This window comes from Anas platyrhynchos, chromosome 1 (assembly GCF_047663525.1).
Source record: "Anas platyrhynchos isolate ZD024472 breed Pekin duck chromosome 1, IASCAAS_PekinDuck_T2T, whole genome shotgun sequence".
Lineage (NCBI taxonomy): Eukaryota > Metazoa > Chordata > Aves > Anseriformes > Anatidae > Anas > Anas platyrhynchos.
In genome coordinates, this window is record NC_092587.1 from 87,955,686 (window position 1) to 87,976,736 (window position 21,051).

Sequence of the window (21,051 nt, forward strand, 5' to 3'; positions counted from 1 at the left end):
GAAGGTGACACAGCAGGGAGAATTCTCTTGTGGACAAAATCGTGGCAGCTCTGTGAGAAGTCAACAGACTCAATCCAGGTTATGAGTTTATACCAGCTGAGGTTCCAGCACACTGGTATTTATGTCATCACTGGAAATGAAGTTCCTGGAAAAAAAAATCTTCTGTCTGCACCTTGGTAGTTAAAACCCAGCTCTGCACTCCTGCACTTCTTATTGAACAAGTTATTAGCATGGAATCTGCTGTCAGCAAGGACTTTAAGGCTGAGTAAAACCACTTCAAACAGAGCAGATCACAGACTGTGCCTTTGTCAAATAATATCTGATGACATTATGATAATTAACATAAAATGGGTCTGCAATCACCCACACTGAAAACCACAGGCAAAGCCCAGATCTGTGCTCTCTGTACACAAAAGACAGGGAAAGTTCAGACTCCAGAAAGACTGCAATGGCTTTGGGTTTTCTCTGCTGCTGTGTAGAAATGTGCACTCACTGGAAGTGCCTTTAATTGCACCTTGTTGGCAACTTCTTCTTTTTCAACTATGTCTCAGGCTTCAGACTCAGCTCTCACAATCAGTTTATCCCTCTCTTTCTCCTCGTTTCCATCAAATGCACACCACATTTCTGACTGATGCAGCCAGCAAACCCCAACACCTTTCTCCTGTCTCCACGCATTATTTCTCCTCTGTCACAGTCTGGCCTTTCTCAGGGTCAGTTCCTCTGTTATGGGATCCCGGTTCCCACTGTGTAACTGAGAGGACAGGAAGAAGAAATAAAGATTCACCACTTCTTGTGGTAAATTTATGTTTTCAGTAATGTCCTGCCACAGACTGCGTGTCTCGCTTCCTAAATTCCAGTGTCTGTAGTAGTAATTTCAAAAAGGTAAAAAGAGGCACGGTGGTAGTACTTCCCATTCTCAGGCATCCTCAGGTTTCTGTCCTACCTTCTTACATGAGCCTCCAGCTTTTTTCTGGACACCCAAGCTTCAAGTCGAAAGTTGCTCACAAGGCTTCTTAATAACGTCTTAAATGACATTTGCCTAGCAAAAGAATCCGGCTGTCCAGTTTCTGGTTCTGAAGGAATCCCTGTAGGAATGTCAGACACCCATAATTCTGACGACTTAAAGTAGCATTTTTATTATTAACATAGCTAACTCTCTTCTTAAATCTCTTCTACCCCGTTGCATTGTTCGTTTTTCAAGACTCTCATTTCATTCAGCAATCATCCAGTCTGCCAATTTACATACAGTCTCACATTTACACCAGCTTAGTTTCATTTGGCCTTTGCATCAACTTTGAGCACCATTTCTTACACATCCAAGGCCTCATACTGCTTACACGTTGCCTAATTCTTTCCTTTACACAAACACTTCTTCCTCCCCGTGTCCTTGTCTAAAATATACCTGTTATCTATTCACATGCATCACTAATTCCTAGATCAACGGTAATTACTCAAAATATAAACCAGAGTGTTACTGTGGATAGCACATTGAAAACCTCAGAAAACTGCTGAGAAGCATCAAAACATTAAACTGAGCTTCAAAATTAAGTGGGACAAAAGTACAGTACTCCTCACCACACAAAACTGCAGTCAATAATAAGACTCTAGGACCAAGAAGATTAAATTTCTTTCTGCCTTGCCTGATTTTCTTTACATGTTCCTTATCAGTCTTTTTACTTATTTACTTAAGACCTTAATTCATAGTCCTTTGCTCCAGTGAACATTAATGCAGACCGTTTTTGAACACTAGTCTGACCCAACAAAATTACCAGACCATCAGACTACTGTCATCACTGCAGCCTGACAATGTCCGAATGTGCTGGGCTGCCCAAGCTCCTGAACACCTCAATTTCTTGTTGATTTTTGTTGATCTGTCTTTTCTGTCTTTACTGTTTTTGTCTCTGTCCTTGGTGGTAATCATTCTGATTTGTAGATTTTCAACAGCTGAAACCTTCTCTACTGCTGGCCCACAGAATTGTGCCAGGGAAGAGCTGTGGCTTAAGAAAGGAAAAGAAAGCTCTGAATCTGAAGATTAAAGTGAGGAAGTGGAGAGACAGGTATGGTGCTAACAACAACAACAACAAAAAACTAACAACAAAAAACTAACAACAAAACCCAAAAACCGCAGTATCCTGAAGAAAAAAAAAATAATTGAAAGATGTGGGCCAGCTTGATTTCCTATGATTTCTGCTGAAAAGTATGTAAAAGAGTATTTCTTTTCTCTCACTCAGTCTCTCCTCCAAGGGCCTGGGGGTCTGGAAAGCTTTGTTGTTCAAGGTGGAAACAAAGCTTCTGAAGGGAGAAATCATTAAGACAGGAGGAAGGATTTTTCTTTGAGGTAGTGACAAAGAAGTGCTGAAGATGCAGAATAGCAGCAGTGGCAAGGATGAAGAAAAAGTTTCTCTCTAGCGCCACAAAATGAAGATTTTCTGTTTGATATTAAAGTCAGGCTTAAATGATCTCCTCCACTGCTACCCCATCTGAGCTGTGCTGCAGGGTTTATCTTCACTCATCAGCCTCCTGAGGAGAGCCAATGAACGGAAGGCAGAGCTGTTCAGTCTGTTTCCTCAGCGTTCGCCCAGGCTCTCAGCACAGGAAGCCTCCTGCTCTCAAAGGCAGAAGGAGGAACCTCTCCAGCTTTGAGGAGCCAGGCAGTCAGGAGAGGAGTGGGGAAGGTTGGGGGAAGAGAAAACGCTCGCCTGGGCTGCTGAGGATGCACTGGCAGGCAAGAAATATGCCCCATGACCACAGCTAGGTTGGCAGTGGGACGGATGGAGTGACGGAGCCGCCTGAGCCATGAAAAAAGGAGCTGACATGAAGATTGCTGGAAAGGCTGCGTGTATTTTCGTGCTGCTCACCATCACCAAGCTCACAAGAATAACGGGTGAGTCTAACTGTTCTCTGGGACTGCTCAGCTGTCAGGGTGGAAGAAATGGAAACGTGCACAGATCTTTTCTCCCCGTAAGGGCTATGTGTCATGTTATGACTTTCTTTAGTTGTTAAAAATGACGGAGCACAATCAAAACATGCTTCCCAAATATCTGCTCCTGCTTTTCTTTTCTCAGTGGTCACAAGGCTGCCAGTCATTATCCCTGTGACTTCTATACAGGCAATTATTTAGTGACTCATGGCTATAACGTACCGCTAGTCACAGACAGCCTATTTACTAAGACCACTAAATCCACATCCTCTGAGAAACTGATCCATTTGATCTATTAAAAATATGCCCAGGAAGGCGTTTGTGAACGTGAAGCTTTTGGCCATGAGGTTTCTGCTGAGGAGAGGTGGTAGACACTACGAAACAGGGCAGGGATCTCGTGTCTTTCTTAGGAGTGGTGGAAGATCACTGGTGTGCTGACAGCCGGGAGCAGTTTCTGCAATTTCATTCTGAGGCTAACAGGAATGATTGCTATCAGGCACAGCCAGGGCTTTGGTGTCAAAGATAGTGACATTCCTAATCCTTTCTGACTCTGTCTATTAGTGTAGTTGGGTTAGTTTTAATATATTCTAGCTATGACAGCTAATGTCTCCTAGGTTTATTTCATTTGCATTTCTAGAGCTTGTGCTCTTTCAGATGCCATGCGGCGGTCCAGGGACTTGCTCATGTAATTAGGGATTTGAGCAGCAGTTCCAGAAACCTAAACTGCCAGCTAGGGACATCTCTGAATAACATGTAACATGCTTATGTCCATTACTATTATGGACAAGTAGGATTAAGCTGCATGGACATGAAATATTTCATTCCACTTGGACAGAAAAGAAGATACTATCCTTAAAGATATTAAAATATACAGATATTTGTAAGTAAAATGGATACAGTTATTGCTATCAGTGAGGGAACACCTGCCTGTAGTGTGTTTGGCAGATCAAGTGAGATCAAAATGATAACCTCAGTGCCACACATTAAAAAAAAAAAAGAAATCTTCACACACTTTTTCTAAACTCTGCATTAGTAGACTCACAACAGGCACACTAGAGGTTAAAGACAAACAAACAAACAAAAAAAAACATTCCCTTCCCTTGTCCCCATTCTTCCAGTAAAGAAATTATCTCAGAAGAATACCGAGGAACTGTCTCACGGTAATACACACAGGTTATGGTAGCATCAGAGACAGTCTATGCTTTTGAGTACAGCTGCTCAAAAAGTAAAGGAGCATGGACATGTCACAAACTGTTGAAGAAAATGGGGGAGACAAAGGAGAATCCTACAGGCAAAATTTCTTTTTAAAGTGGGACTTTGCTGGAAATATATATAAAAAAAAAATCTAATGCCAAAAAAAAGTTCTCTTTTTCATCCAGAAGACAATTAGATTTCAACCTTTTGGTGTCTTGAATCAATGATATTCCCCTTCAAAGAACACACAAAAAAGATGTGTTAAAATCTAACTTCACGTTTGAACCTCCCCCCTCCGAAACAAACAGCACACTTTTGATGGGAAGATCTTAGCTAAGGCTGTTTTTAAACATGTTTCCTTCAATATTATTGTGACGGTTCTCAGCAAGGTGTAGTGACGAGGTTTTTCCCTTAGAGATCACAGGCCAGATGTGTTAAGATGATCTAGTGTGTGTTCTCTATCCAGAGAAGTTTAACGTTGTATGAAGCTCGAAGGAACTATGCTCCCCTTCTGAAGACCAGAGCAAGCTACCCTGAATGAAATAAGGTCATGCAAAAACTCTTGTGCATAACCAGGCTTTACCTGTGCTAATGTTTGCCTTAACATATTTTTAATATGTTGCCTCATGTGCCGTGGTCAGTTTTTACAGCTGAGGAAGGGGCAGCAACTTCATGATTGTTGTGTCTAGATCTGTCCCCAAGCATGGCTGGACAGTATGCTATGGAAGCTGCTGGTGCACGATCTGTACTACCAACCCTTCTATAGGAATCCTCATAGGCGGATTTGTTTAACTAAACAAATTATTTATTTGTTTAACTAAACAAATAAGACACCTCGTGGTTGTGTGTGTACTCCAAAGGAAAGGGGATAAGGGAGAGCAAGTTTTTCTATAGGAGGTTCATACAATTAAACTCTTTTTATCGGAGTAACATTTGCAATGATCAGCTGTGTAAGTCCTGGATCTGTAGTACTAGCCTGTGACAACAGATATGACAGTGTGCTTCAGTGCAAGCACAAAGAAATCTGATGTCAATAAGGAGATGTGATTCTCTATGTTAGCTCAATTTTACCAAGAGTAAAAAAATGAAAACAATGGCATTGCCTCAGTGCAGAAATTAGAGTGTACGAGGTGCATAACAGTGAATTAAAACTTCAGAGCCACCTGTCTATAGTACAAGTTCACCCAGATACCTAACTTTCTTGAATGCAACTGCTTTTACTTAGCTTCTTCCCTTAAAAACAAACAAACAAACAAACAAACAAAAACTTTTAAATTCTCCTTCACTAGTGTTAGTAGACTAGGGTGTTTTACTGCCTTCTCATTTCCACTGTCTTTGGGTGTTTCAGTGCTCTTGTCTCTGTTGCCTCCTATTCTAGTTTACTCTGCAATCTTGCTCCTGATACAAAAATCATAGGCTAAAAACCAATTCTGATAAATACACGTTTGTCTCGATTTCACTATTGCTCTGCTGCTCCTTTGGTTCTATGTGCTAGAATTATTTTGTCTTCTTTTACACTAAAAACACATTTTACATCACAACAGCCTTTTTTTTCTTACACAAACACTTAAAACAGAACTCCATACTATTAAATTAAACAAAAAAAATTCTCAGAAGTCATCTAAATTGCCCTAATACAATCTTCAAAGCATGCTCATGTGACATAACATTTTACTTTGATATGGTCCAAGCACGATGTCTAAAGGTGTCTAGTTTCAAAACCCCAGAAACGGAGGAGTTCGGTTTTGCAAGTACACCGCACACTCTATGACTATAAAGCAGCTTTTCTTTAATTGGTAATGCACTTGCAGATGTACATTCTACTTAATACTCGCAGCTGATATATTTTGTACACAGAGGTACAATCTTTCAGAAGAATAAAGCGTAGGGAATCTTCTTATGCTGCCTTATCTTTGTATCGAGTAAGAAAAGGCTAGAAAAAAAATTACAATGCTAAAGCCGAACACTAAGCAAGGTGTGACTGCGATTCTAACTATAGAAAAGTGAAGTCATTAGTGTGTTTTCACAGCAGTCCCTTATCTGCTCTCTGGAAAGTATGAAGAAGAGGGCATACAACCCACCTTTTGCAGTCAATGCTCTATTTTTGTTTGGAATAACAGGAAAATGACACTTAAGCGTAAATAAACAATATTAATTTTTTTTTTTGGTCTTCTCAAGAGGAAGAGAGTAGAAAGTCAAATTCAGCACGCAGAACAGAGTATGAAACACTCTGCATCTCTATCTGTAGTGGGAAGTGTCCAGAGGGTCTTTGCAGTTTGTTACACAGGGCGTCACAGTGCTACTCTGGAAGAAATACTACCCAAACCCCTTTGGCATACAGCGTAAGCCCCTTCTCCTCCCATCTATTCCAGCTGACATTCTGCAAGGATAAAGATCTACTCACCCTGCACGCAGAGGTTGCTCTAGCAAGTTCAAAGTTAACAGCCAGGGTCATATAAAATACAACAGCTTGTTAAGTTCAGTGATGATTTATTTTCGGTGGAGGGTTTGAGCAAAGGTGTTAATTCTGCAAACTAGATGATTCCAACACATCACTCAAACATTAACACGGCCAATAGTGCAGCATACCTATCCTTTTTTCTACAAAGCCATGTTTTTTATTGAGACATAGCCCTTTTGCTCAAATACAGCCTCAAGAAAAGACCTCTAAATCACTGCATCAAATCATTTTTGCAGGCATTCTATCATGAAATGCTTCTCAATTTATTGTAATAACTATTTTCATTGTTATTACATTTTGAGCTGACGGATTTTAATGATTTCTTCTTCTGTGACATCTCCCTTCTTTATATTAATACTACCATATGCTTTCTGCCTTCAACAAATTTCCTCACACACTCCTGATACAAATGCCAACACCGTTATTAAGAATGCTAAACAGAATTTGTATAAAATTTGCCTGCTGAGAAACATCATCAGCAAGCTACCTTCAACCTGACACTTCCTTTCAACTCTGCCTTTTGCTTTCTCTCCTTGATACAGTTTTTACCCATCATACTTCCCTCCAGTTACCCCTCCTTTCTTTGGCTTAATTTACAATTTTTGAGAGGACACTGTATCAAATCTCATCTCCAGCTAGGTGAGATTTAACATCATTCCTTTGCCTACAAAAACAACTGTTTTGAGTTACTGCTTGAAAGGACACTGAAGAAAGCTATAGAGCATGAGAAGATCATAGAAACATTAACAACTAGTATTTGGCAACTGCAAAGGTATATTCCGTCTTGAACATGAAGACTGAAACCTTAGGTTCTTTATGAAGTTCTGCCAGTGTGCTCAGCTCTCTGCAACATATGAAGCCACTTCCTGATATTAAAGTTTGAAATCTAGAAGAATTCCTGCCATGCTGCAGACAATTCATATTGAAAAACTAGAGTTTACAGTGAAAAAGTGTCATTTTCTGGCTGTGTTTTAAATTTGCCATTTGAGTTTGGATGAGACAGCAGAAAAGAGACTGACACTGCAAAGGACACTAATGGTGGCAGAACAGAAACGGCTTACAAGGAGAATAAAAGAAGAATTTGGGTGTGAGGAAGAATGGAATTTCTGAAGATGGGGAAAAGGCCTAAAGAAAATGAAATGGGAATAGAATACATTTTCAAGGAATAATGACAAATACGGATAAAAGAGTATTAAAGGGAAACTAACAATAAAGCTGTAAGTCTTTTATTGTGTCCAATGCTGCCCTTTTAAAGATGCGTTGTCACTGAAAAAGCTGTGATTGCAGCTTCAAGAGTCTGAGTCACATCAACTCAGGGCAGCTGGTTCATGTATTTCTGTCACGAAACTCACAGCACTCAAACTACTTACTACTCATCCAGTGCGCGGGGCAGATTTTCAGCCTGTACTCCATCCTGCGCTGTTGTGGCTACATTTTCAGAGTCACAAACCTGCCACATAAAAAACTCTGACAGTACTTTAGCAATTTCTACCCTAGTACAAAGCCCTTCTGTTTGTTTCTCTCTCTCCTCATTCCAGACAAGCCTTGCTAAGTGGTCACAGGCACTCTGATGGTAGAAGGAGAATGCAGAGCTCAGCCTATTGTAGCTGGCCTCTTCCAAGCATCCGGTACTGCCTTTTCGATCATAACTTGCTCTGACTCATATAATATGTTAATTCCAAGATACAGTTAGTCATTTACTTGTGGTGTAATCACTGTTTCAGTTCATTATACCTCTAAGTTTAAACTGCGGGGGCGGGGAGGGGGGATGCACCAAAATGCTACTGTAGATTGTTACTGTAAGAAATAAAGACACGAGAGAATTACGTCTGAGAAAGTAAAGAAGTCTCTTTACAGTGTGAAAAAACTCTTTAACAGCTGAATTTCTAAAGAGGTTGTCATGGAACTTGAGTCATTCTGGGGGGAAGAAAAGGTTTTACTGTGGGTTAAAACCTGCTATAAAGAATAACAGAGGCTGGAAATCTTCCCTACTTGAAAGGAATCAAAAGCACTTTCAAGCTGTGTAGCTGTCTGATTTTTCAGTGATTCCCCTGAAAAATTTAGTGGTTTCACAATCAAATTTTCCTGTTTTGAAATATGTCTTTCTCCTATTACTGTGTGAAAAACTCTGAGAAACAGGAGAGATGACTAAGTGACACCGTAAAGGAACTGGTGTAACTAGCTATCCACGAGAGCTGTCAAACACACTACAGAAACCATGTTAGAAAAACAGGGCAATTTTTCCCCAAATCTTTTTTCAATTACAGTAATCTTAGCGTGACAACAGTAACCAGAACATTTCTGAAACATAAATACGAGCTCCTGGGCTGAGTGCGTTTTTTCCTGAGTGAGGATCCATCCACTTTCAAAGATGAAGCTGGAATCCGTCAGTGCATTGGGAAGTGCACTCAATGCACTAGAACAGAGCTCGAGAACCCTCTCAAACATCTCTTAAAATTTTCTTCAGCAGTCAAGGGAAGACACTGAAGGATGGAAGACATAACGTTACTTGTATTTTAATTAGGTTAACTTTAGAGATTGGAGTCAAATTAGACTTCGATCCAAAGGCCTCCAACCCTACCTACCCATAACCTGTCACAGAAGTCCCCAAAGATAAATCAGCTTACACTGACTGAATTTATGTCAATAACCCAAATTGATTGGTTCAGCTCGGAGCTGTACAGAGCTCCCTGAACCTGACTTGTCTATCTTCTACATCGGCATGACTGACAGCTTGTTCTCCTGGGCTCTGCACTTTCTGACAAACAGAATAAATGATTGCCATTTTCCATTGTTCGCTCATTTGTGAAGATTAAGACTGAAAATGAGAAGTTATTTACAACAAATGTGTAGATATAGGATTCTTCATATCATCTCTCCTGGGTAGAACTCAATATTTAGCAGGGCTGACCTTTGATTATCAGCATTCGCTTATCACTGCACTGAGATGAGCTTGATAGGTCACACCTCTTCAATTTTTTTATTCTTTGCAGACCCACAGAGAGTGAGGCCTTTGCTGCGTTGGTTATCCCCTTTTTAATTTGCAGCATGCTGTTAGTTCAGCTCAGCTCAGCTCAGCTCAGCTCAGCTCTAACATGGGATTTCACCTTTAGAAAAGAAGCTGTGCAATGTACTGGGTTGTTTCCAAGCCATCATTCAAATAGATAAATGCTGACGTGTGTGGCATACACGCCTTGATTCTACGGGTCTTGAAGTAATCAGCCATCACAGAGGAAACTTTAGCAATTGACCTTCAGCCATTTTACAGAATGAAAGCACCGTTCTAGAAAACACTGGTGCAGTGACTGGTCTGACTTTTCACACTTGCAGCATTGAACATTTCCTCTTTAGGAGTGGAATAGTTTTGTTTGCTTGGTTTGCCTGCACAGCAGACACAAGCCCTTTATGCTTAGTTAAATTCCTGGAGGAAAGGGGAGATGGTGTCTTCCCACGGAGCTGCTGAGCTCTACCTACGAGTGCAGGCTGCGGCAGGCAGCAGAAAGGCAAAGAAAGCAGACTGGGGAACAGACTCTTGCAAAAGGTTTGGCTGGAAGAGATCCACAAGAAGTCATAGATGTGATGGTAAAAGAGGACAAGAAAGGGTCATGTGGAGTCTCTATCTGGCCTGAGAAGCCACTGAAAGCTGGTGGACTAGAGAAGAGGACTAGGGGAAAGAAGGCATTTTGTAAAGGCATGGAGAACAGGAAAGATTTCTTTTCAGGCCTTTTCCTTGAATGAGTATAGCCAGCAATTATGAGTTACTTAAAGAGCTATCACTTCCTAGTGTATTGGTTAATGCTCTAATCAAACATACGTTTAGAGATTAGAAGGGTTTTGGAATACATACTAGAAGGAAAAGGTATGGCATGTCCAACTTCAGTCCTTGGCTAAACTGAGGTGATTCTGTGAGGTCCTATCAACATTTCCAAACTAAAGTAAAGCTATGGCTGACTAGGAAGAATAGGATAGGGGTGAGGATAATTTCCATTTAAAGAACTGCCTTTGTGCTGGCTCATCCCCAGCTATTTGCAGACTCATTCCTGAGCACAAACATTTTGGTCTATCTTTAAATAAAGCTAACTCTGTGGTAAAAAATAGCAAGTCCTGAAATCTCATTAGACTGACTTAGCTTGAAATAGAAAGACAAATCCTGTTTTTATCAGAAACTGTTACAAAAATGGCTGTTCTTTATAAGTTCCTGTTCAGTAGATTTTTATCAAGTATTACCCATGCCCAGTCTTAATTTGCTTGTAAGCTACGAGATTTTAGGTCACCCAGTTCAAAATCTTAAATTATCTGAACTTGGTACTACACTCTCGGTTTTAGAAAGCAGAGCTCCATTTTTGCATATGCTTTCTTGAGAGATTGCAAATATGCCAGACTATTTCTGCATCAGGTGATAATGTGAATGGGTGTCTATAGGAATGGGAGCCCTGTACCCATCCACACAGCTGACAAGCAGGGCTAATGAGCTTGGGTTGGAAGGGACCTTAACGACCATCCAGTTCCAAACCCCTGCCATGGGCAGGGATGCCACCCACTAGATCAGGTTGCCCAAAGCCCCATCCAGCCTGGCCTTGAGCACCTTCAAGGATGGGGCATCCACAGCTTCTCTGGGCAGCCTGTGCCAGTGCCTCACCACTCTCTGAGTGAAGAATTTCACCTCTAATCTAAATCTCCCTTAACCTCTAATCTAAATCTCCCCTCTTTTACTTTAAAACCATCCATCCTTGTCCTGTCATTATCTCCCTGAGAAAAAAGTTGCTCTCCTTCTTTTTGATAACCCCCCTTTGAGTACTGAAAGGCTGCCATGAGGTCTCCCCAGAGCTTTCTCCTCAGGCTGAACATCCCCAGCTCTCTCAGCCATTCTTCACAGAAGAGGTGCTCCAGCCCTCTGATCATCTTTTGGCCTTCCTCTGGACCTGCTCTAACAGCTCCACATCTTTCTTGTGCTGGGGGCTTCAGACCTGGATGCAGTACTCCAGGTGGAGCCTCACAAGGGCAGAGCAGAGGGGAACAATGCTGGCCACCCCTCTGTTGATGCAGTCCAGGATGTAGTTGGCCTTTGGAGCTTCAAGCATGCATTGCTGGCTCATGTCGAGCTTTTCATCCATCAGAATGCCCAAGTCCCTCACTTCAGGGCTGCTCTCAATGAGTTCTTCTCCCAGTCTATGCTCATGTCTAGGACTGCCCCAACCCCATTGCAGCACCTTGCACTTGGACATTTTGAACTTCATTAATTTCACTGGAGTCCATTTATCTAGTTTGTCCAGGTCCCTTTGGGTGGCATCCCTTCATTCTGCTGTATCAACTGCACCGCTCAGCTCAGTGTTGTCTGCAAACTTGCTGAGGGTGCACTCGATCCCGCTGCATATGTCGTTGATAAAGATATTAAACAGTACCAGTCCCAAGACAGACCCCTGAGGGACACCACTTGTCACTGGCCTCCACCTGGATATAGAGCCATTGACCACAATACTCTGGCTGCAGCCATCCGGCCAACTCCTTATCCCCACCTAGAGGTTCGGGGAAATGAGAGATGTGGGCAGCCTGACTGGCAATGAAGATCGAGGCAAAGAAGTTGTTGGGTACCTCAGCATTTTCTATGTCTATTGTTACCAGTTCTCCTTTCTTGTTTATCAGAGGGGGAACTCTCTCCTTGGCCTTTCTTTCCTGACCAATGGATCTGTACAATCCCTTCTTGTTCTTTGCACCCCTTGCCAAGCTTATTTCCATCTGTGCCTTGGCTTTTCTGATCCCATCCCTGCACATCCAGGCAGCATCCCTGTGCTCTTTGCAGCCCACATGTCCCTGCTTCCACTGCCTGTGTATTTCCTTCTTACAGCTCAGTTTGACCAGCAGGTCCTTGCTCAGCCATGCTGGTTTCCTGCCTTCCCTGCTTGATTTCTTATACATGGGGATGGAGACCTGTTTTACCCCAAGAGAAGCATCTTTAAAGAGTTGCCAGCTCTGATGAGCTCCTCTGACCCTAAGGACAGTATCCCATGGGGCCTCATCTGCTAGGTCTTTAAACAGATGGATATTCACTCTTCAAAAATTCAGGGTCCTCTCTTTTCTCTTTGCCAGGCTCATATTCCTCAAGATCACAAACTCAACAAGGGTGCTGTCACTGCAGCCCAGACTGCCTTTGATCTTAACCTCTTTAATGAGTTCAAATGAGTTGAAAGACATTTAAAATGATATTGCTCTAAGATGTAAATAAAAGCTTACTCCATTAAACAGGCACAAGATTGTCACTTGTGGTCACTATTGGCAAACATTAGTTTAAAAAAAAACAAAAAACAATCACCTGCCCCAACACAGAGTCTGTCTGAAGGCTTAGGTTTGCTTAGTTATTTTTAGATGAGGTCAGCCATCCTGATGGTATGACTCGGAGCTCTGAGGCACTTGGCAGTGCTAAACTGGCAGAGGAAACAATTTGTTTGCCAGTTTTTGGAGTTGCTCATAGAACTCCCATCCAGAACTCATCATGAGACAAAAGGCTTCTTTCAGTTCCTCTCCTGGTAAAATCATCTGAGTTTAAAACATGCATCTCACATTTTCTTGCAATGTCGTATAGAAAAAAAAAAAAAAGTCATTTAAATACAGTGCAACCATGTATCACAGAATACTGTTGACAATTGAATTAAGAAAACAAGCATTTGTGAGGCTGGTGGATAATTTGTGTATCAGAAAATAATGTAAATAAATAGCACTTTTCATCTTTAGCAATGCTTGCAAACACTAACCAATGAATGCTGGCAGTAATGAGCAGCAGAAAGCTAAGTATTATTCCCTTTCTTTAATAGAAATGGGAAGTGAATGGTTTCAGTGATATACTATCCCCACATATTTGTCCTCTCCTAGCAGAAAACAAACAAACGAACAAAACCAACAAATTATCAGAATTACCCTCTGATTTACATGTTGTACAGCTGCAGTAACTAAGATTTTACAGCACTATACTGTGTACTGTACTATGGGGCAATATTGCAGCTACATTTCCTACCAGACTGCAGGAGCTAGGTCTAGATTTGGAAAGGTCTTCACCCAAACGATACTTAATCCTCGAAACGGAAAAGCAAAAATCTTTAAGGGAATCTGTAAGTAGCTAAAATGCAGTGAACTGTGTTAATTTTGCACATTAGAAAACATTTCCCGAGAACTTAGTTAAACAGTAGGAAAAGTGGTTGGGCTGGAATGGTTCGTTCACATAGGTTCCAAACACAGAGGATTTGCCACACTATTTGGATGCTGACTTTCTAAACCCAGTGTGCAAGAGCAGGATATCATCCTCCAATATCTGTTTTATCCACTAAAACCCAGAGGGAAACGTTGATAGTTTTAAGAGGGTAGTCTGTAATACACTACCAGCTCCACAATAAACAGCTGTAACACCAGATGAAGGACAACTTGGGATGAGCAAAGACAGGGCCTCCCTCTGGAGTGTAACAGAGCTGACATTTCTCTCCGAAGCACAGGCCAGAACTCCAAGGCTGTGAGTGACATCCTTGGGCACCTTTTCACACATCCTTCTCCTTCTTTGTCTCCTCCAGGAAACAGAATGGCAGCACAAGCGGGTCACAGCGCTGTGATGGCCTGCTCTCACAGAACAAGAGCAACTATGGTGACGTGGAAAATAAGCCCCAAGATAGGAGGCCCTTGCACCTTGGTATTCAGGGCTGATCAGGAAAAGGTGTACAGAACAAACTGCAGTGACAGCGTGAAAAGTGAATTCAAACCAGAACAGTTTTATGCCCTTGAGATACAGCAAGTGGGAATGGCTGATGAAGGAAATTACAGCTGCGAACTGGTAAATCAGGAAGGGAATTTCTACCAGATGTACCAGCTGACTGTGCTAGGTAAGGGACTCCTTCCTCATTTCTCTCTTCTCCAAAGGTCCACCTCCAGCCCCAGACAGACAAAGCTCCTCTCCTCCCGCACAGGAAGAAGCGTGCACTGAGAAGAGGAGCTTTCTCAGTGGCACAAATGGTCACGCAGTCATTTAGTAGCTCTGTTTCTTCCCTCTCCTCAGTTGCCAAAACATTTATCCCTTCTGCTGCCCCTTTCTCCCCCGCAGAGTTACAAGTGATGGGTGTGAAGCAATCCCCAGTACACTACAGAAGGAGTTTGCACGTGCATCTTGTTTTCCTGTAGTCACTCACTAACACGCTACTTTAATATGACAAAAACACAGCAGGGCAACACCTCCGAGTACTGAGCTATTCGATCAAACACGGGATGTTGTTACCCAGGGAGGAAGAACAGCCCCAATTCCTGCTAGCCTGGCATTCAAATCCATTTTAAGCCACATGCATGAAGGCTGATCGGGACAAAAGTCTGATTCAGGCCTGTATTCTGGGCAATTCCCCACCTCCACATCCTGAGATGCCTCCTCTAATGGTACATGGCTGTGGTAACTCACCTCAATGTGGGAGAGGTGTCCAAAAATGAGGAAAAAAAAAAAAAAATCTATCCTTGTCACTTTGGCACACATTGCTGTGACGGGATGGCACCTCCAACCTGACTCTCCTCTTCTCATGACGTTCCTTTTGGGTAAAGAATAAGAACAGCCTCTGCCAACTGCAGCAACCCACACGTCTCCCCTTCCTGATGCTTTGCAGTGCCCCCAAGGCTGTCCCTGTACTGTGACAACCACAGCATCCCTGTGTGCGAGGCAGCGGCGGGGATACCGGCTGCTGAGATCTTGTGGGTCCCAGAGAACAGCTCCACGACTGAAATAGACAGCCACGACAACGGGACAGTGACCGTGCTCAGCAGGTTCACAGCACACAGCACTGACAGGAAGACAGTAACCTGCAAGGTGTACCACGCAACTCTGAATGAGACCATGTCCACAGACTGTTCCTCATGTAAGCTCCCCCTTGTGTGTTCAGCATTCAAAATCCTGCCTAGCCCTCTGTTCACACTCTTGCTCTTTCTAGGAAGAATAATCCATGAAAATTATAGAAACCTCCAGTGAAATCCTACATAGACAGTAGTATCGTGCCCTACCACACGTGCCAAGAAACATCACCAGTTTGTTCATGTTACAGACACTATTTCCAAATGGTTTCTTCCCTTAAAGGGAAGTACATTACTGTGGTAGTATTCTTTTGGTAGTGGGAAAGTTGCAGTAAGCAGCCTCAAAGCAGTCCTGATCTTATTGTTAACCACATGGAAGCAGAGCATCAACAAAATTTGTTGAGATGCAACAGTAAGATCTCCTGCTTAGATTGTGGTAAGAGAAAGAGAACAATCTCTTGTGTGGCTAGCAGAAATAAACCACTTAATTCTCAGTAGGGAATGTCTGACACTGTATGGCATTTGGTTTCTGCTTTTTGGTTTGGATTTTTCTTCTTGAAGAACTACACATGAATTGTAATACTAGGATAAGCTGTGTCCTTGCGAGGGGCTCAGCTATGACTTAGTGAATAAATGTCATGGGTATCCACTGTGGGATTTGATCTGTTTTTTTCTCTGACACAGACTATATTTGCATTTCTCAGACTGGTTTCATTATTGACTTTCTCTTCTGCCGAAAAGATTTATATTTATCTTACAAGCATGTTGAAAATGTATATACTAAAGCAACTTTAAACTTATATTGAAATATTAAAGGAAGGTAGCAGTGAGAAGACATAATTAAGACTGTGCTTTGTCTTTAGCACAGAGTGACCTTATCCTGTATATAACCATCGCTCTTGGTTTCCTGATCATTATCACCTTCATGGCTGTCATTTACTATTTTAAGCTCCACGGTTGCAGGTACGTACAACAGAGTGCTAAGGTAAACTTGTCTTGTGCCAGCAGAAATCTTTAAGTACTATTTGTGTCTTGAAATCATGATTCTGTCAGTCTGTGCTGCTATGAGTAACTGAATTGACTACATCAAATATTTGTACTTTATACTGCAGACACTGTGCGTTGCACACATCTTTACTGAATAATGCCCCGAGTAAAATATAGATGGTCAGAAATTGGCAGGGAATCCTCAGTGCATTGCCTGCTACACTGAATGGGAGCTCTTCATTCTGACAGGAAAGCAGCAGAGCAAATCTGTTCTTCAGGTACTGTGAGAGCCCGTCAGTGTCTCTCTTGGTCAGACCAGGGGAACGGTTCTCTGCCTAAGAAGGTCCTTCAAGTGTCAGAGCATTGGCCAGTGCTATCCTGCCATGTCACTGGAATAGACAGCAGATTTTGTCTCTATTTATGAAGAAGCTCCCTGGGTGAAACTGGACTCTAGCCCCTTTTGGTTTTGCTGTGGAAAAGAAAGCAGTTTCAAGAAAAGAAAAAAAAACACATTTGTGTAGAGAAAGGCTGAATTAGCATCTGTACTGAACACCTCAGATGTGGTTTGTCCCTCCCCTATTCCAAAACTGTTCTTCCCAACCTTCTCCCTCAAAGATGAACAATTAGTTAGATACAATTTCAGCAAGGGGGAGTTGGACAACCTTCCAGAGGATTTTGATTTTAACCTGCTTCCACTCTGCACTTAAGCTCCCCAAAACATCAGAAGACATCCGTAAAGAAAGCCAGGGTGCTTCCGGATCAAAAGTCAAGGACAGAAAGACATGAGAAGATTTTTAGGCTTTGCTCTTGATAATAAGAAAGAAAAATATTTCATAGACTTGTGATTAAAGAAGCTCAAAAGACCCCTCAGCAAATTCTAGTATTGAGGAAGAAATTTGCTTTAATGCTTATTTTCTTTTTTACAGACTCTGTCACAAAACCAAACCTCCCGATACTTCTCTTACACATTCCTTAGAGGTAAGGAGAAGGATGCAGATTAGACCATCACTAAATCAGGGATCTTGGATCAAGAAAACATGATCAATAAGAGAAACCATTAGATTTTTACTCTTTACTTTCATCAGGTGCTACTCTGTCTTATATGTTTGTCCTTAGCTTTATCTCAGTACAAAACAGAGACTATCATTACCATAATCTTGACTTGGAGCAAACATTAGAGGCATGTTCCAACAGCAAAGATTTCAGTAACTGCCATCCTTTATCTTTGTAAGGAGCAAGTCCCACCACATCCCTCTGCTCATATTAGATACACTGTCCACAACTGCTGTACAAACAGTGCTCAGTAAGAGAGACAATCCTATGGGTTGGGGAATATTAAGAAAACTATTAGGAAACAAAAGCATTAAACAACAAAATTAACAAATCTAGAAAGAGAAAAAAAAAAATCTCTCCCAATGTTCAGAATGATAATGTGCAAATTCTGAAGGCCAGTCTTTATTTTGTGTGGTCAAAATGCAAAAAGAGCCAACTGTACTCAAGCCAAAGCATTTCATAAAACAATGGAAGGAGCTCTTATGTCCAACATGGGAGATATTCCTGAATTCCCTATGGTGTTACACGCTTCCCATGTAGCTGAGAAATTCACTCATCAGCTCTGTATCTCTGTTCTCTTCTACCAAATACAAATAACAGCATTTCCATGTAGGGAAGCTGAGACATTTATGTTGTGAAACATCTACATTGTGCATATCCGTGTACCTGCAGCACATAATAGGCTCAAATTCTGTCACCAACTTAAAAAGGAGCTTCAGTTTCTATTTCTGAAATGACTTAGTTACTTCTAGTTATTTTTCTTCTTCCTCTTCTGCTTCCCTACCTCTGAATTATTGCTGACAGTTGCGTTAATGTAAACTAACTGGTTAAGTGCCAGTGTTCTTGCTGGCACATCACAAAACTTTCATTAGAATATCTTTAGACTGAAATTGTAGACTGATGGAGGAATCAATCCTGGTCAAGACCCTAGTATGTGATTTGCTCTCTAGAGAAAGAGATCCTAATACTAAATTTTCTAGGTGAAAATGAGTGAATGAGAAGGGAAAGAGATGGAAGAGGAAAAGAGCACACAAATCAATACTTTAGTGTTATCCATCAAGTCTTTGAAAGAAATAGCAATACAGCTTCTTTGGTAGAAAAAGCAACAGATGATGTTTTGTTTTGTTTTATTTCGTTTTGTTTTGTTTTGGTTTGGTTGGTTGGTTGTGTGTGCATTGTTTTGTTTTTTGTTTTTGTGGGTCCAAGAAGAATAAAAACTGATGCATTATTTCCCAGTTACATTCTTCAGTCCAGATGAAAGGCTTGAAAAATCTTGCCAAATTAACCTACTTCCTGTATTCACACTTTTTGGTTTTGTTTTGCTAGGATGACACAACAGAGGTGGAACCTTATACTACTTACGTGCAGAAGGAAAACACAATTTACAACTCAGTGTCAGATCTGACAGGGGGGCAGAATCTTCCATAAGGACTGTCAACAGCAAAATGAGTGATTCAACAACGCTGGAAAAGGGGAGAGACACTTTACAAAAGACTGGTCATAGAAAGAAACTTCTGAGAGGATTTCTTCAGATTCAGGGGCAACATAGCTCACTAGGTCTCTTCAAAGACCTATGCTTATTGATGAGTCTGCACAGTTCTTTCTTCCCATTTTGCCTTTTTCCTTGGGAAAGCAAACAGGTTTCCTGTTTTTCCTTGGGGAAGTTTGACTGACATCAAGCTATAGATTTTCCCGGAAAAAAAAAAAATGTTGTAATCAGTCTTCCCTTTGCTATTCTTCAATCGGAGATACTAGTTTTGTCAGTCACTTGTAGGCATTACTTTGACACATTTGACACTATCTTGCACAGACTTGGGAGATGGGAAGAGTGTTTAAGCTAAAATGAAACGCTCTCCAGGCAACAGACACTTTGTTCTAATTTACAAATGACTCATATAAGGGCTTTGAGTATGGATAATCACAGAAAAGTTTTAACTGGTAAAAAGTATCTGTAGGGAAGACCTTTCATCTCCCAGTTCAGAAAATTGAAATGAGTGATGAATTTATAAGTTCATCCACTAAAAAAGAGACTTCACTAGCATGTTGAATTCACTTGTTAGGTTTCTATTCAGTATTTCCACTAAACATGTTCATTAGGTAAGTCAAATTATTGTTATGATTACTTTTCCCTAAGATTCTCTGAAGGAAGAGTATTCCTCTCTTTCTTAAGAGTATTGGCATTAAGATATGGTAAAAAATCATGTTACTCAAATCTGGTAAGCTATTTTTAACAGAAACTAACAGCAAATATTTCACAACGAAACAAGTTCAAATGTATAACCTACAACTGTGCAATAATGTACAAAAAGGATAACATTCCTGCTACCTGTTGTCATATTTATTTTTACTAGCACAACAGAAGATATTTTCATGAATATGTCTAGATCTTTTATTGATATTTTTAAATGTACTTTCAAGCTCACTTTGTTGTACGTAAATTAGCTTGTATATCTTAATGTGTCTCATGTTAAGGTGACTTCTCACCTTCCCAAAATATTCTTTGGGAATAAGTCAAATAAATTGTTCTCTATATACTAGTGTTTCTCAAACGTTTTGAATTGATGCCTTACTACCTAAATTATGAACTGGCTTTACAGTAATAATAAAGAGATCCATCTGTAAACTTCTGTTTACTGCCTCTTATTTCAGTATTTTAAAATATCGAATGAGTACCTGCCCTGATGGTAGGATCAGAAGAATTGTATTTTTCCTTTAGACCATAGAAATCTCTTTGACACCCATTGCTAGAGCTCTCTTTTGAGATAGCCTCCTGAGAGCTATGACCTAGTGCTTGCAAAACAGATTTTTTATTTGATTGATGTTCCTTGAATGCATTGCTCATGTAAACTGATATAAATGGTTATTGATTCTCACTCTACCAGATATGAAACAGACAATTTTGTCCAGGAGTTCTCTGCATGCAAGTATTGCTTTTCTCCATTTCTGCACGTCATTTTGAAATGGAAGGGATCAAAGCTCAAAAACATATTTAGGGCACTGCATATGAATCAGCTACATAGGTACATATGGAATATATTAAATTTATAGGAGTACAGTACTTGCTAACCTGCTGCCTAGCTGCAGGGTTTTGAGTTCCTTTACAGGTCCATTACACTGGACTAAACATGTTTGATTCAGACATAGATTTCACTAAGTTGCTAACTGATTTTGTTGTTGTTGTTGTTGTTGTTGTTCTCTACTTTGTTCCACAGTCAGGCCTACTACTGCGCACTTTGAGGAATGAGTCGTGTAGGCTGTTGCTGGTGGCATGCATGTCTCCTAACCTGAAGCCCAATGCTACCAAGTGGCTAGAAGGCCCAATCAGCCAGCACAGCAACTAATTCTGCAATTTCATGTAGGCAGGAAGGCCACAGTTTCTGTAGCTAGGTGATTAGCAAAGTGTAGGATGAAGCCAGATCCTCTGCAGTAAGTTGGCAGAAAATAGGCTTTTGCCCATAGTTTGTGACTATGGTAAAGGCAAGGTAAGTGTCTGAAGTTCACACACGTACACAAATGCTCTTTCTTCCTAGCAGCATAGGAGGTTTAGAGCAGAAGCTCCCTTTCTGCATTCCTCTTTCTCTATCAAGGTATGTGCTACTTCTCTTTTCAATGTGCTGCTACTGTTCTGCGG

At 41.1% G+C, this 21,051-nt stretch overlaps 1 protein-coding gene across 3 annotated transcripts in view; it reads left to right on the forward strand.

The window, feature by feature from the left end:
• The window catches only part of LOC101789696 (cell surface glycoprotein CD200 receptor 1-A), a 68,854-nt gene extending 48,811 nt beyond the window's left edge, over positions 1-20,043 (forward strand). Inside the window, exons 1-6 of one of the 3 annotated variants that reach the window (XM_027449588.3) lie at positions 2,259-2,884; positions 14,132-14,437; positions 15,200-15,448; positions 16,244-16,343; positions 17,294-17,345; positions 18,747-20,043. In XM_027449588.3, coding sequence (XP_027305389.3) covers positions 2,797-2,884; positions 14,132-14,437; positions 15,200-15,448; positions 16,244-16,343; positions 17,294-17,345; positions 18,747-18,848 — 897 coding nt within the window. In that variant the 5' untranslated portion in view covers positions 2,259-2,796 and the 3' untranslated portion in view covers positions 18,849-20,043. Of the gene's footprint in view, positions 1-2,258; positions 2,885-14,131; positions 14,438-15,199; positions 15,449-16,243; positions 16,344-17,293; positions 17,346-18,746 lie in introns of those variants that run through there. The other 2 variants (XM_072044476.1, XM_072044459.1) reach the window with 2 other exon arrangements.
• The last annotated feature ends 1,008 nt before the right edge of the window (positions 20,044-21,051 follow it).